Raw genomic sequence first — 17,592 nt, forward strand, 5'->3', positions numbered from 1 at the left:
ATCTTGATCTCATCTCCCTAAGATCATGACCTGAGCCGAAATCAAGAGTTGGCCACTCAACCAACTGAGCCACCCAGGTGTCTCAATACTTGGCTTATTATGAAGTCAGCAGTAAATAACTTGATACAGAGAATGAAGGAGATGGAAGGGACAGAGTTAAATTCCGTAGTTTGCTACCCCCGATTTTGTTAGCTCCTGTGTAAGCAAATGTCTTCCAATCATGTTTCCCTCATCTAAGTTTATTACTCTGTGCTGTGCTGAGTCTTTTAAGGCATCTTTGATGGGGTCACAATCCTCCTCTGTTACAACTAAGCATCCGATGAGTTAGTTGCCTAGGGTTTGGGGTGATGACTGTGAACAGTAGATGTAGTTTTACAATCAACAGTGAATTTTTAAAGTTAATTGTGAAATTTTGCCTGGGGGGAGGTGGATCCACACTGAATTATCCCTTCAAAAAAAAATCTGGAAATGTGTGCCATGCAAATGACTTCTGCTCTACTGTGAAGTTATATCCAACTCTGTACAGTTAAATATTACTAATGCAAATTTTACTGCTACATTTGCAAGAAGGGAGGACAGACCTATTGTTCATTGAGAAATTGCATGTGAAAAAATACAGAGATCCAAGATCAGCAATTATGCTTTCAGCACTATATGTAAAGCAGTAAGGTGGTTGACCTTTGTAAAGTAAATCCTTCATTACGAAGTGCTCAGTATCATTCTTTACAGTTTCCATCAGTTCAGAAATAAAACTTTCTCTCTCAGCTTGATATTGACAGCTTCAGATTTGGAAAGTTATTTAGTTAAACTTCAAGTTAAAATACTTTCTCAATGTGTTTTTTTCTTACTAAAAGTCATTTTCTAAAGAGACAATCTGTACCTTACTACAAGTTATTTGCATTACCAACTAATTTATAAGGTTATGCAAAGCTGATTTCATACTTGGACTCTTTGAAATAGCATATTTTTCCCCCTGGCAAACTCATCTCAGATAATCAAGAAATGTAGTTGTCTTTATGTCAATTTTTAAGAAAGAATTTGAATGGCATTCTAAGCTAGTAGTATTTATTCTATCTGTGGCTAAATACTACATGTGTTTAACTCAACCTGAGATTAAAAGTCAAAGGAGTTTTGATGCTCTTTATCATTTTTCATCTGCTTTCAGTTTAACATATCTTTCTGAACAAAGCCATGTTTGTAAAGGATATTAAGTTTCATTTGGCCACCTTCTCAACTGCAAGTGTACTCAATGGACCTTAATGCAAGGTTATGCTCCCTGGACTGATTGATATATAAACAGAAGACAGATGGTGTAGAGATGACTCTGATGATAATTCATTTTTCAGCTAGTCATGAAGATATTTTGATTACAGTGTGTTTAAGTAATTATAACACAGTCTGCAATGTTAGTCTTGCTGAGAAGGGAGCACATGGAAAACAAGTTACGTGTTATCCATGCCTAACAAAGGGTGCACTGTGGTGTAATGATTTTAATTCCTAATGCTAGATTAGGACTGAAGGAGTTTAAAATATGTCATACAGTAAGGTAAGTCAATTAAACATAGACCAAATAAAAAATGTAACTTCACATTTTGAGGCATAAATATTTGTTTTGGAAAGTATATAGATGTTACTATATGAAAGAAACCAGTATTTTGACATTTAGGTAACAGTCTGTGTACAGCTAATTAAAAAATTACATGACTTGATTTTAAGTTTATGTGAATCGTAATTATCATGGAGCTTGCTTTCGGTGTCATGAAATTAAAACTGAAATCAGAGAGCTGACAGTTCAGTAGCACCTCTGTTCCTGCTGTTGTTAGAGGTTTTTTTGTTTTTTGTTTTTTGTTTTTTTAAGTTGGCTCCACACCCAGCATGGAACCCAATATGGGGCCTGAACTCAGACCCTGAGATCAGGAACTGAGCTGAAACCAAGTCACCCACTTAACCGACAGAGACACCCAGGCTCACCTGCTGTTGTTGAAGTTTTTAAAGAAAATCTAAGGGGCACTGAGGTGGCACTGAGATGGTTAAGCATCTGCCTTTGGCTCAGATCATGATCTCCAGGTCCTGGGATGGAGCCCCGTGTTGGGCTCCCAGCCCAGCAAGGAGTCTGCTACTCATGCTTTCTCTCTGTATCTTTCTGTCTCAAATGAATAAATAAAATCTTTTAAGAAGGTCTAAAGTCAAAATGTCAAAAGGAGAATAATTAGAATTGTATGGCTAGATAGGCCATTTAAGTTTTCATTTCTACGTACTAATTACAGTTTTTACTTCTTTTTTGGTCTCACAACAGGATAATTGATCGCTTAGATGGAGTTCGTTTGTTGTGGTCTCTGTTGAAAAATCCTCACCCAGATGTGAAGGCCAGTGCAGCTTGGGCCCTCTGTCCCTGCATCCAAAATGCTAAGGTAAGAACAGACTATAAATCAATCCCTTCTAGAATCTCTAATACTATATTGAATAATGTCACCACAAGTCACTACTTGCTTTTGACTTACTTTTGGTCTGCCCTACGTGGTAGAAAAGAGTGTTGAATGTTTGTGCCAAAATAATTTTTGAGCAATTCCTTTTCCTGGTTAGTTTTTAAATGCCAAATGAAACTGGGCTCAGGTGGCAGTGCTTAACCAGTTGTACCTGGCTGGTGCAACTGAAACAGGTATGCCAGTCAAGAGGAAGAGAAGTTGACTGTTCTTATCTCTTGGGTGATCAGAAAATTGTATTTACCTGCTACTTTAAGAAGCATAAAATTGCCTGAAATTTGACAGTGAAAGATAACTAAGTTCTTTGTTACCTTGAAAAAGGAAAATAATTTCATGAATCCCACTTTTCTTTATCAGTAAAGACTAGCTATAAAATCCATAAATAAAATTTTTACATGACAAAAAAGAGATTGAACTGGAAGAATTTTAGCTCTTCATTTGTAAATTTTATTATTTTCTGTAAATAACTCTTTTCAACCTCTTTCTATTTTCTTTAAAATTTTTTTTCTGTTGATTTAGAAATTGCCTTTTCAGATCCTTGTTGCTAGAGATATTTTTCTCTGTTGAATATTTTTATCTAAAAGGATTTTACTCCTATAATCAATTTAACATGACTCTAAATATCATCCTAAGTATTTGTGACTGAAATAATCTTTTGTAAAAAGTGAATTGTTATGTGTACTAATAATAGAGGAGACCTATTACAAATTAGTCAATAGAACAATATTTTTATAATAGCAAAATAAATATAAAATATAACATAACAATATTTTATAATGTAAAAATAAAAACACCTCAAATGTCAACCTACAGGAAGATGGACAACAGGATGATTCTATGGTCATATAATATCATAAAGCGCATATCTCTCTCTCCCCCTCCACACCTCCACACCAATAAATGAATCAATAATATACAATAAATTTAATAGAAGAGACTAATAGTAGGTCTGACTGAGTAATTATCTCAAAGATAAAGTCTAGTAAATAACTAAGAATGCAAAGTAAAAGTAAAAAGAAAACAGGACAAGAAAATACATGAAAGGAAAGAAAGCAATTGGAAGGAAGAAAAATAGTTTAAAAAAAAAATGTGGAAAGTTTCTGTAAATTAAAGAGTTGAAGAAAGATCCTAGTCTTCAGATTGAGAAGACCTACTTAGTGTCAAGCACGAAAAACAAAGAAAGTTATCTATACCTTGATATAAATTCAAATTTGACATTTCCAGAAAATTAAAGGAAAGGAAAAAGCTACATAAGAACTAGGATCATACCGGTATTAGATTTAACATCATTCACAATAAATTGTAAAAGAAAATGGAACAAATCCTTTACTGTCTTCAGAGGAAAGTATTTTTATCCTGGAATTCTATATCCTATAAAAACTAGCATTCAAATGAGTGTGGAGTAAGGACAGAATAAAGACATTTTTCTTTCAGAAATGTCAAGACTCAGGAAGCTTATTCCCCATAAAACTTTTCTGGAAAAAAAAAATTTAGACTATTTTCCACCAAAACAAAAGATTTAAAAAAGAGAATAACATTAGTTATAGAAACAGTAAGAAGCAAATAACTCACTGGAATTAATAGTTAAATATAAATTTGTGTTGCTAATATGGCTCTCAAATTTTAAAGAAAGAATTTTAAAGTAATGGCATAAAATAAAAATAAAGCAGATAGTATTATCACAGTAACAATCTGAATCTAAATTTCCAGATGAGTCCAAAAATGTATTAGTGTAAAGTATTGGGTAAATACATACTAAAGTTCTTTTCTTTTCCTGGAGAAGGTTGTTATAGATACTGGTTCATTCTCAATCATCATGAAAATTTAAATTTAAATACAGAACTTAATTTTGTTTCATCAGTGAGATACTATTTTGTGTATAGAGAACATTTCTACACAGTGCTGTTATTATATGTAAATTATATCCTTTATTCTTATGGATTTTAACTACAAATCTGCCTATTTACCTATTACTACCTGTTATAATACATTCTGTAAGAGACATTCCAATACTGTCATTTTCATTATCCCTGCCCAGGATTTCTGTCCTGAATATCTGACAATGCCAGCAACCTAAACTGAACCACACTCACACTAAACACAACCCAATATGTGTTGTTTAGCCCTTGGCCCCAAGGCCTCCACTGGTCCAAGTCACCATACAGGGACATGATATCTGCTTGCTCACTACTTTTACCAAGAACTACACTCCTCTACTCTATGCATTATCATTTAGGTAACACAAACATCTGAACAATTTTAAAACAAGAAGTGATGTGAGCAGATTAATTAGTTAGAAGATATGAGCGGGTGATTAATTAGGCTTGTGCAGTGGCCAGGTGTAAATAATTAGAATCTGACCTAACACAGGAGCAGTGTGGGCAAAGAGGAAGAGTCAGTATAAGAAATAATTGCAGGGGTGCAGGGTGGTTCAACTGGCTAAGCTTCGACTCTTGATTTCGGCTCAGGTCATGATCTCTGGGTTGGGAGATCAACCACCCTGGGCATGGAGCCTGCTGGAGATTCTATCTCTCTCTCTCTCCCCTTCTGCCCTTTCCCCACTCTGTTTCTCTAAAAATAAAAAGGAAAGAAAATGCTTGTAAAGTAGATTCAGATATTGGTGAGTGATTGGTTGTTGGCTGTGAGAAGGAGGTCAAGAGAGAGTTTGAAATTTCGTTTTTGTTGTTGTATTTTAACTTTGACAACTAAGAAATAATAACTTTACAAAACATGAGTAGAACATGATGTCAGGCAAAGATGGTGGATTTGTTTTCATCCAGGTAGAGATATCCAGTCATTTGAGTATACGAACCTGGGTATCTGGAAGGAACTCAGGACAAGAGATGGCTACGTGAGAATTATCAGCATGTCAGAAGTAGCTGAAGTCTGAAGAATAGAGGACAGGCAGAGGGTGGGGAGTGAGGAGAGAAGGACAAAGAGAAGTCATAGAGGACTAAAGAGTGATAAGATAGATTTCTATCACGGAGGGTGACAAGAAAGCCAAGAAAGGAAACAAATTCAAGAATGGGGGGGGTAGTAATATTCAAAAATATGATTTTCCCCGGAGGTCATTTACCTTTGAAAATTGAAACAAGTACATTAAATATGAGAAACGGGGTCATTGTTCATAGACATTTTAATTGAGAAGAAAGGATTTAAGTCAGATGGCAGTGGGGTGAGAAATTAATTCAGGGCAGAAATAGATATAAAGAAGGTTAGTAGTTCTTACCAGAAATTCTTACCAGAATTTAGTAGTTCTTACCAGAAAGTTAGAAGTTCTTACCAGAAATAGATATAAAGAAGGTTAGTAGTTCTTACCAGAAGTTCTTACCAGCTGTTAAAAGGAGACTGTATGAAGTCCAGAAGATACCTCAGGTTTAAGGGAATGATTAATATGGGAAAGGTATGAGAGAGAGGGAGAGGGTATTTGTGTAGCAGATCTAGGAAGGGAGGGAGGAAAGAGGAGGAGGGAGGAAGGAAGGAAGAGCTCTAAATATTCCTTAATTTTACAAGCACATTGCTCTGTGTAGTGTACAAAAACTTGTGGAGTGCCAACCAAAAGGACAGTCCTAGAATGCATAATTCCTACGAGTGAGTCCACTGAGAGCAAGCCAGGAGAACTCCGATAAATACTGAAAACGGCAATGTGTTATTTCATTCAGGTGACATATACATAAACAACCTCCAGTCTGTCTGTCTGTCCTCACTGAATTTAAAAGTCAGAAAATTGTCAAAAAGATCTGTATTAATACCTTTATCTAAATTTTAAAAATTTAAGTCAGACTTTTCCTAGTTGACAGTAAGTATAATTTGGATGATTATTTTAATGAGGACTGGTATTTCTGATTAGGTAATATAGAAGACATATTCATAAATTGAATTAACTAAATATTCAAAGTAAACATTTTGATGACCTATATGTCAGAAAATATATCTTCTAGGACTGAATTTATGGTGAACAGTTTTAGATGTCAATTTGCAATAGAGAGATACATATCTTTTCAAAAGTGCATTGGGATATGTGAGAAAAAAAATTTTTTTGAAGACTTTATTTATTTACGGGAGAGAGATTGAGTGAGAGAGAGTACAAGCAGGTAGCAGCAGGCAGAGGGAGAGGGAGAAGCAGACTCCCCACTGAGCAGGGAGCCTGTTATGGGGTTCCATCCCAGGGTCTTGGGACCTGAGCCAGAGGCAGATGCTTAACCAACTGAGCCCCCCAAGTACTCCTGTGAGCAAAAATTTTGAAGATTGTTTGTCTCATATATCAGGTATGGCCTGTGAAATTAGAAGGAAATTTAGAACATCTTTCCTCAAGAAAATAGCCTGATTTGCAAGGCTCTTTTGTCTTTTTGAAAAATCCTATTTTCTAGGATCAGGGTAAATGAATATTATATTGGTCTCTCTCCTTGCATCTTTATAGAACAAAACTCATCTTCCCAAGGTAGAAGGATATCTCAGGGGTAGAGTATAGAAAAGGTCATGTTCTCAGAAAGGCAAAAGGAAGAATGCACATTTATAATATTGAAAAATAGCATCTCATTACATATACAGATCCCAATTTATGATTTAAGATAGCTCTATCTAATAGAACTTTCTGTGATGATGGAAATGTGCTCTTCAGAATGGCAACCATTAGCCCTCTCTGGCTACTGAGCACTTGAAATGTAACTAGTATGACTAAGGAACTGAATTTTTAATTATATTAAGCTTTAACTTAATTAAATTATTCAAATTAACTTTAATGAACTTAAATAGCCACATGTAGCTAGTGGCTGTTGTTTTAGATAGCCCAAATCTAAGATACACAAATAATGGAGGGTTGTTTTCTTTAGGGCAACCCCTACAGAGAGCTGTAAACCTCAAGATTTACATGGTTACGTATGGTTACATGTTCACTATGTAAAATTTAGAAAGTAAATAAAAACAAGGAGATTTATGAGTTTATTCTCACAATTTAAAAATGTTTTATAATTAAAAGCAAGGGAAAAAAAAATACCCGTAATTTCAGTACTTGGGGCTAACCATCATTAAGAGTTAGACAGGGGTTTTTTCCTTAACAATGAATTGTGAACATCTCTCTTATTCTCTGCATATGTCTTTCCATATCCCTGTCTAGTTTCCTTGGCTGTATAGTATTTTGTTGTATGTCCACATCATAATGTTTTATGCAATCAGATTTCCAGTGTTAAAGAAGAATGGGGTTAGTGAAACAAAAATTTTAACTTAAGCTTTTCTAAAATATTCTTTTCACATAGAGAGAAAATTAAGTTACCTCTGATCCACTGGTAAATCACAGTTTCCCACGGTTTAATCCATGGTTTCCATTAAATAGTTAAAAAGTATGGCCCCACAAAAAAGAAGACACCACAAAAAGAACAACAGGCCAGTATCTCTCATGAGAATAGATACAAAAATATACAACAAAATACTAACAAACCAAATCCAACAATGTATTTTTAAAAATCATACGCCATGATCTAGTGGGATTTATTCCTAGGATGCAAGGGTGGCTAATATTCACAAAATAATCAATGTGATATGTCACATAAATAAGAGAAAGCATAAAAATCATATCACTTTAAAAGATGTTTTTTCACATTCAACAAAGTACAACATCCATTCATGATATAAATTCTCTGCAAAGCAGGTCTAGAGGGAACATATTTCAACATAATAAAGGCCTTAAATGAAAAGCCCACAGCCAACATCATGCTTATTTGAAACACTAAGCACTCTTCCACTAAGGTCAGGAACAAGACAAGGATGTCTTTTATTCAACATGGTACTGGAAGTCTTAGCCACAGCAGTTAGACAATATAAAGAAATAAAAGGCATTCAAATTTTAAGAAAGATTCCACAAAAAAAAAATTACTAGAACTGATAAATGAATTCAGTAAAGTCACAGTATATAAAATGAATGTACAGAAATCTGTTGTATTCCTATATACCAGTGATGAAGCAGCAGAAAACAAACCCATTCACAATTGTACCAAAAATAATAAAATATTTAGGAATAAACTAAATCAAAGAAGTGGAAGACCTGTTCTCTGAAAACTATAAAGTAAAAATAATGCCCGAGTGGAATATGTTGTAGTTATTAATAATTAGCAAGTGGACTGGGTTTATACTTCTCAATCACTTACATTTGAGTTTTTTGCTTGGAAGAGTTTTGTGACAATACATGAATAGAATAAAATTAAAAGTTAAGATCAATGTAATATAATTAAATAATATTAAAAGTTAGTGATTTCACTTAATCTCCAGGCATATCAAATAACTTCATTAAGTCAACAATATTATTTAGCATTGTTCGCCAAACCCTATGTAGGTATACATTACATTTTGTATGCCTTTTTAAAGTCATCTTAACATGAATGCATAGCATTAAGCAATTAAGTTTCTCAGTGTTAAACTACAGAATGAGGTTAGAAAAAACAATTGAGCCTTTCTAGAGTGTTCTTTCACATACAGAGAGAAAGTAAAGTTACCTCTGACCTATTGGTAGAAATTCAAACGAGTAGGTCAGGGAGTGTTTTATAATTGACATTGTGTCATAAGTTAAAGGGCACTGTTTTCCATAGTGGTATGTAAAATAATTGTACATTTTATAATCAACAGCCTTTTGGGTTAGCTGAAATAATATGGGTAAAGATACTTGTCAATGCCTGTATGGGAGGTTATGTGTACTTGGAACTCTTGGAGTGTCATGTGTCTTATTTTATAACACCATCCAAAACTTATCCCACTCAATTATATTCAATTTAGCATTTTCAAGTAGCAGTTTGGATACGCAGTTGTTTTTAGGTGAATTAAAGTTGTTTTCTAATGAGATTGTAAGTTCTGAAGGAGAATAGAGGCAGGACACATTTTTTTTTTAATATGCTGGGCATCCAGCTTGCAGTAAAATAATGGAACCAGAAGAGATCTTGCCAGATATTTTGGTCCATTCTTCCCTCCTCCTCCCCACCCTTCCCCTTTACAGGTAAGTTAATGACTCAACTTTCAAGGAAAGATTGCCTTTTATTTTTAAGAAAGGATTTCTACATTTTTTTTCACAGAAGATGTTTTGCAAGTCATTTAGGCTGATTAACTTTTATGAATGATAGGATTTGGCACCATTCTGAAATAAAGAACCTCCTTTCTGGATTAACAGCACTGACAGAAATGCGGCAGAAATCAGCCATTGTCAGTTTGGCTAAGAGCACCACAAATGGGAAGAGAGCACAAGCCAAGCCTTCAGACAAATTATGGCTATTTCAGGGTCCCTGCCACGTCTGTCAGGCATCATGAAACCTAAGCACACTAGGTTTGAGTCCATGTGGCATGGATATGGTGAAATGTCAACTGTTCAAAACAGATGTTACCCATTTTTTTATATTTTTAACAGCAAGTATATTAGAACACATTTTCAGATCTATCTGTTAAGAAAATGAGATGTGAAAATCAGTCCTAGTGAATGTATTGCATCTTTTCTCACAAAGGAATATTTAAAGTTACTGATAAGGGAATGAGAGCGAATTGTGGGATCATTGAGACAAAGATTCATAATGTAATTTTGCATTGCTGCTGCCTTATAGTTGTTAGATACATAAAACAAATGGAATGTGGTAAGGAGTTTGGACACTTTCACCACTAGACCAGTGTCTTAATTAGAAAGCATAAAATTGTTCTTCATTTTTGAGAAGGTTAGTATAAAATAGTTATACTATTTTATAATAGTAAAAAAATAGTAAAAAAAGCTTCCCAATGGTAAAGAAAATGTGCTTGGTGAAAAAGGTACGTTTGGTAAGCTTAATAATTATTTGCCCATTCTTTATATGACTGGGAAATCAGAATGTGAAATATGAATCAGTTTTATGGTCATATATAAAACTTGAAACACTAAGACAGAAAATAAGCATCGCGTGCCAGAAAATTACCTAGTGTTCTTCAATCTATCGAGAACTGAGGAACAGAAGGCTGAACTAAAGTGAACTAACCACAAAAAATTCACTGCATATTTTTCTAAGTCATTTTATTTAACCATGTACCATTTTAAGGGGAGTTTTTTGTGTCAGGCTTAGGGAAAGTTTGTTGTTGGTTGTTGTTTTTGGTTTTTGGTTTTTTTTTTCCCAATTAAGCTTGCTACAAAGGATAGAGAGCCTAATGACTTCTATAGTAATGTTATTTAGTAAATTTCATGAGTCGCAAGTATGGTTGCAGACAATTAAGTACTTTGTGAAAAGTGTGAAAGATTTGTAAATGGAAGTGAAAAGCTGTTCCTTTCAAGCTGAATGATCAAACACATTTTTTGGGAAAAACTGGTTGAACAGGTGTTCAGTATTACAAACTTGTGATGTAAAGAATGCAACAGCTGAGTCTGGCAAAAATCCATGCATTAAATTCTTTGTTCTTAAGAAGCAAAACTCTGCTGCAGAAAGTCAGCTCAAATTTGTGCTCTGTGAACAATAAGGTATTGAAAAATACAGAAACTCATATGAAGAATATATAATTGATATATCACTTCTAATTACTTTCTTGTCTTCTACCAACGTTTGTAAGAATCATTTTCTTTCTTAAAATATCATTGCATTTTTATGTTGTTTGTTTGCCTTTTTATAAGGCAAATTATATTAAAATATTATGTTATAACCACCACTTAAAAATTAAATAGAAAACGGGTATTCTCATTTTAGAATAAATACCCTGCATGTATAGTAAGCCAGTTGTAGAATTAAGAAGAAAACTCAATCTGTCTTCCAAATCAGTAATATATCCATGAGATCATTTGGCTTTGTAACTTTCCTAAACTTAATTTTGCTACTTGTTTAGAAAATAATGTCTGTTTCTGAATTTTGATCTTGGAGGAAAATAATTGCTAGTAATTTCAAAACCAGTGGCCTAAGGATCTCCTCCAAGCAGAGCAGCTAATCAGAGACATTTGAGAATGATTCCCCAAAAGAGAAGAGAAAAAGTTACTTTCTGTGAGATTGGAATACATGCTTAGGTAATTTTAACCAGGAATGTTGAGTCGTGAGTGTGGATGAGGCCAGCTTCCTAACTCCAGGTGTGACAGAACACAGCTGATCAAACAGGACAGAAATCTGACATCACTCTTTGTTTAACTTCAGCCGTCCAATGACCCATGCCCAATCAGGAAGCCAAAGAGAAGCTGGAGAAGGCATGTGTAGGGGTATAGTTTCATACTTAAGAATACTGCCATAAGCACAGTTTGTGAGCTTTGATTTGATCAGGTTTGGGCCCTAGAACGTAGAGCTGTCCAACAATGTGCCAAACAGGCTGCACTGTTCTGTTTTGTTTTTTTTTAATTTAAAATCTCTTTAAAAGTTATCTGAGTTTGTGTTCTGCCTGCTTCGTTGGGGTCTGCTATCATTTTTAAGTCACCAAATCGTTCAAAATATACTTATCTGGCCCCCAGTTCTTAAAATCCTAAAAGATTAAAGTGAACCGTATTACAAATATCTTTTCTGTATGCCAAATTTTCAAGTGGGGACATGAAGGACCAAAACAATAGTGAGGGTGTTAAACAGCTTATTTTCAGAATACAGCTGGAAGAACCATCGTCTAAAGTCAAATCTGTTGCTTACACCTGGATTCTTCTCTTGCTCTACTATTGCTCTCTCATTCCATGTGCTTCTCAGACCCTACTCCAAAAAGGGCTGCAAGGCAGGTTGCTGGTCCCGGAAAGGATGGAACTGACAGAGGTATTAATACACCAAATGGAAAGTTACAACCAAAGCTATAACCTTTTTTTTTTTTAATTTAAATTTTAGTTAACATACAGGGCAATATGGGTTTCTGGAGTAGAATTCAGTGATTCATCACTTACATACACACCCAGTGCTCATCAAGAGTGCCCTCCTTATGCCCATCACCCATCTAGCCCATCCCCCAGCCCTGTCAATTTGTTCTCTATCATTAAGACTCTCTTGTGGCTTGTTTCCCTCTCTCTTTTTCCTCCCCATTCCCATATGTTCCTCTATTTTCTTTCTTAAATTCCACATATGAGTGAGATCATACGGTATTTGTCTTTTTCTGACTGACTTATTTCACTTAGCATAATACACTCTAGCTCTATCCACATCATTGTAAATGGCAAGATTTCATTCTCTTTGATGGCTGAATAATATTCCATTCTCTATCCATTCATCAGTCAAAGGACATTTGGTCTCTCTCTGTAGTTTGGCTATTGTTGATAATGCTGAGGTATAGCCTATTCTAAACAGGCATGTACAAAATCCTGCCAACAGTTAGCTATTTGTGAAACCATTTAACCATCTTATTTTGAAAGTATAGTTATTAATTATGAAATTAAATTAATTTATTAAATTATTTTATTAAATATTATTAAATTATTAATTAAATTAATGATCTCATCCATTAAATTGATCATCATTATGTCCACCTCAGCCAGAAACTCCCAGGATCACATTGTACTTTGTTGCCATCAGATATTGTACCATCTCAAAATTCACTGACTCAGACATCTGAGACCCAAGTTTCTAGTCACAAGTTTAAATCCCTCCATTTCTCTAGACACACATCATCATATAAGAAGTAGCCACAGGGACACCTGGATGGCACAGTGGGTTAAGCCTCTGCCTTCAGCTCGGGTCGTGATCTTGGGGTCCTGGGATCGAGTCCTACATTGGGCTCTCTGCTCGGCAGGGAGACTGCTTCCTCCTCTCTCTCTCTCTGCTTGCCTCTCTGCCTACCTGTGATCTCTCTCTGTCAAATAAATAAAATCTTTAAAAAAAAAAAAAAAAGAAGTAGCCACAGGCAGTAGTTAGTAGTAATGTTTTCCTGCCTCCTTTCATGAATGTGGAAGCCCTTGTGTACTCCTATTTTTAAGAAGTGAAATAGATCTGAGTTCCATGCCCAGAATACTTATATTATCCTGCTTCTAGACCTGAACTCAACATGCTCATAACTTTAGCTTCATTGTCCTTTCGATTCTTTTCTCCTAGAATTTTTATCGTTCAGTCTTATAACAGGTCCTTATATCAGGTCCTTTACCCATTCTAATTTTTTTTTTTTAATATGGTAAAAGGTTAAGGTCCAGCTTCATTCTTTTTGCATGTAGATATCCAATTTTCACAATACTATTTGTTGAAAAACTGTCCTTTCCCCCATTGAACGGTCTTGGCAACCTTGTCAAAAACCATTCGACAAAATAAATACCTAAGGATTTGTATCTGGGTCTCTATTTTATTCTATGGTCTACATGTCTGTTTATATGTCAGTACCTCACTCCTTTAATTATCATAGCTTCGTAGTAAGTTTTGAAATCAGGACATCTGAGGAGTCCAACTTGTCTTTCTTTTTCAAGATTGTATTGGCAGTTCAGGGTCCCTTAAAATTCCATATAAATTTTAGGACGAATCTATTTATTTATGCAAAAGAATGGGCTTTTGGTAGCGCTTGCTTTGAATCTATAGATCACTGTGGGTGGTATTGACATCTAAACAGTATTACATCTTCCAATATATGATCATGGATATCTTTTCATTTATTTGTATCTAATTTCTTTAGCAATGTTTTACAGTTTTCAGTGCAAATCTTTGGCTAAAAGTTAATTCCTGAGTATTTTATTCTTTTAGGTGCTATTGTAATTGGTACTGTTTTCTTAATTTCCATTTCATATTGTTCATTATTAGTATATAAAAACAACTGATTTAAAAAAAAACAACTGATTTTTACATATTGATTTTGTAACCTACAGTGTTGCTGAATTCAATTATTCTACTAGTTTATTGTAGAATTTAGGGCTTTCTACATAGAGGATCATGTCTTTTGTGAACAGAGATAATTTTTTTCTTCCTTTCCAATTTGGATTTTAAAATTTCTTTTTCTTAGGGTGCCTGTGTGGCAAGTTGCTTAAAAGTCCAACTCTTGGTTTTGGCTCAGGTCTCGATCTCAGGATTGTGAGATCAAGCCCCTCGTGGGGCTCAGCATGGAGTTTGAGATTTTCTCCCTTTCCCTCTGCTTCCCACATTTGAACACACACTCTTGTGTTCTCTCTCTCTCAAGTAAATATTTTTTAAAAATAAAATTTCTTTTCCTTTTCTAATTGGACTCAGGTAGTCCAATTGGCTAGGACTTCCAGTATTATTTCAAATAGAAGTGGTGAAAACAGGCATACTTGTGTTGCTCCTGATCTTGGAAGAAAAATTTTCAGTCTTTCATCATTGATTATGATATGAGCTATGAGTTTTTTTCTATGTGGCTTTCATTATGTTGAAATAGTTTCCTTTTAGTCTGAGTTTGTTGACTTTTTAAAAATAATCATATAAGGGTGGGACACCTGGGTGGCTCAGTCAGTTAAGCATCTGCCTCCAGCTCAGGTCACGCATGATCCCAGGGTCCTTGGACTGAGTCCCACTTTGGGCTCCCTGCTCAGCAGGGAGCTTGCTTCTCCCTCTGCCTGCCACTCCCCCTGCTTGTGTTCTCTCTCTCTCTCTCTCTGACAAATAAAATAAATAAAATATTCATATTCCTTCATCATTTGATTATGATGTATTAGGTATGTATATCTGAGTTTATCCTACTTGAAATTCATTAAGATACATAAATATATAGGTTAAAGTTTTACATCGAATTTGAGAAGTGTTTGTCATTATTTCTTCAAGTATTCTTTCTGCCCTTTCTCTCTCTCCTCTTTTTCCAAAACTTTCATATATGTATGATGGTATGCTTGCTGGTGTCTCGGATCTCTGAGGATGTGTTCATTTTTCTTCATTCATTTCTTTTGTTTCCTCAGATTGGATAATCTGGCCCATCTGCAAGTTCACTGAGTGTCTTCTGCATGCTCAATTATTATACTTTTCAACTCCAAATTTCTAACAATTCTTTTTTTATATGTTATTTCAATCTCTTTATTTATTTATTTATTTATTTATATTTTCAGCATAACAGTATTCATTATTTTTGCACCACACCCAGCTCCATGCAATCTGTGCCCTCTCTAATACCCACCACCTGGTTCCCCCAACCTCCCACCCCCACCACTTCAAACCCCTCAGATTGTTTTTCAGAGTCCATAGTCTTTCATGGTTCACCTCTCCTTCCAATTTCCCCCAACTCCCTTCTCCTCTCTAACTCCCCATATCCTCCATGCTATTTGTTATGCTCCACAAATAAGTGAAACCATATGATAATTGACTCTCTCTGCTTGACTTATTTCACTCAGCATAATCTCTTCCAGTCCCGTCCATGTTGCTACAAAAGTTGGGTATTCTTCCTTTCTGATGGAGGCATAATGCTCCATAGTGTATATGGACCACATCTTCCTTATCCATTTTTCCGTTGAAGGGCATCTTGGTTCTTTCCACAGTTTGGCGACTGTGGCCATTGCTGCTATAAACACTGGGGTACACATGGCCCTTCTTTTCACTACATCAATCTCTTTATTAATATTCCCTACTTCCCAGGATATGGTCTCAAACTTCTATTGTTAAGGTATGGTTTCCTTTAGTTCCTGGAATGTATTTTTAATAGCTGATTTAAAGTCTTTATTAAGTCCAAGCTGGTACAGATTTCCTTAGTGTCCAGTTTTATTGACTGTTTTCTTTCCTTGGTTATATTTTGTGGTATATATTCTTCTTCCTTTGTATGTCTCACAATACAATAATATAATATAATATAATATAATATAATATAATATAGAATCTCTGGAACTCTATGTTCCAGATGTTCCCCAGCTTAGAGGTGTATTTTTGCTGTTTGTTGCTGTTTTTGCTGTTGTTTGTTTGTTAGTGATTTTCCTGGACTAGTTCTATAATCTCTGTGTTCTTGTCATTGTGGCCACTGAGATTTCTGCTCAGTTACCTCATTGGTCAGCTAATGAGTTGACAGAGAGTTTCTTAAATTCCCTGCACCATTAGGTTTCTCATCCTTTGGTGAGTTGTTCTGTGTGTGCTTTATGGCACACATCAAACACTCCAATAATTTACAGCTTTACCCTTCATTTCTGCGTGTAGAGCCTCAAGGTCAGCTAGAGGTGAGCATTTAGGGCTATCTCAGTTCTTTTCTGCCTATGCCCATAGCCCTGCACTTATTTATGGTATTTCAGATCCCTACAAATAAGTTGGAATTTTTCAAAATCCTCTGTGGATATCCCATTTTTAATATTTTCCTTTTGGGCGCCTAGGTGGCTCAGTGGGTTAAGCCGCTGCCTTCGGCTCAGGTCATGATCTCAGGGTCCTGGGATCGAGTCCCGCATCGGGCTCTCTGCTCAGCAGGGAGCCTGCTTCCCTCTCTCTCTCTCTCTCTGCCTGCCTCTCCATCTACTTGTGATTTCTCTCTGTCAAATAAATAAATAAATAAAATCTTAAAAAAAAAAAAATATTTTCCTTTTAACTATGTTTTAGCCAGCCTCTTATTTGTCCCAACTAATATTACCATCTCAAACAAGTTTTATGTTAAATAATCGTCACTGATCTTTTTAATGACATGCCCTGAGAATAAGACTTTCCTTAGTGAGACCTGAAGTAAAGACAAGCCTTAGGAGCTTTTCTTAGAAGTTGTCTTTCAAGGCAAATTGCAACCATTCTGTTGGAATGGGGGTTTTTGGGAGGAGCTCCAAACCCATTCTTACCCTCCTATGGCTGCTAGGCTGAAGGTTTTCCCAGAAGCATGGTTTCAAGGTTACTACTAACCTGAAGTGAGAGAGATGAGAATAGGGAAAGTTTTTAAATGCCAGAAACTCACTGTTCTTACTGAGATTCAGCCATTTTTGTTGCATAAACACGATGAGTTATAAGCTTTTCATTAAATTCTAGAGTTCTGAAAAAATTACCTTTGCTGAATTTTGCTTGTGTTCTAATTCTTGTTAGAGAAGATTCCAGAAGTGTCCTCTCTCCTCTAGTTTTAAACTAAATGTGGGCACTTGAGATCACCACCAATGCTCTGACCCTGTAAGTAATAACAACACAATCTGATTTGTGCACATCAATTATTCTCTATTCTAGATACACCTTACCTTCAAGAGTTTTAAAAAATATATTCTTATGCAAGAGCCCCTCCCCATTCTATATATATTCTATATATTGAAATTGAGGTCTAGGCATTCATACTGCTAAAAAAAAAAAAAAAACTCTCCAGGTGGGGC

At 35.3% G+C, this 17,592-nt stretch overlaps 1 protein-coding gene across 2 annotated transcripts in view; it reads left to right on the forward strand.

The window, feature by feature from the left end:
* ODAD2 (outer dynein arm docking complex subunit 2) overlaps window positions 1-17,592 on the forward strand; it is a 187,024-nt gene that overhangs the window by 99,781 nt on the left and 69,651 nt on the right. For both annotated transcript variants that reach the window (XM_059183830.1, XM_059183831.1), the window contains one exon: window positions 2,297-2,411. In XM_059183830.1, coding sequence (XP_059039813.1) covers window positions 2,297-2,411 — 115 coding nt within the window. The remainder of the gene's footprint in view (window positions 1-2,296; window positions 2,412-17,592) is intronic.

This window comes from Mustela lutreola, chromosome 8, assembly GCF_030435805.1.
Source record: "Mustela lutreola isolate mMusLut2 chromosome 8, mMusLut2.pri, whole genome shotgun sequence".
In the NCBI taxonomy this organism is placed as follows: domain Eukaryota; kingdom Metazoa; phylum Chordata; class Mammalia; order Carnivora; family Mustelidae; genus Mustela; species Mustela lutreola.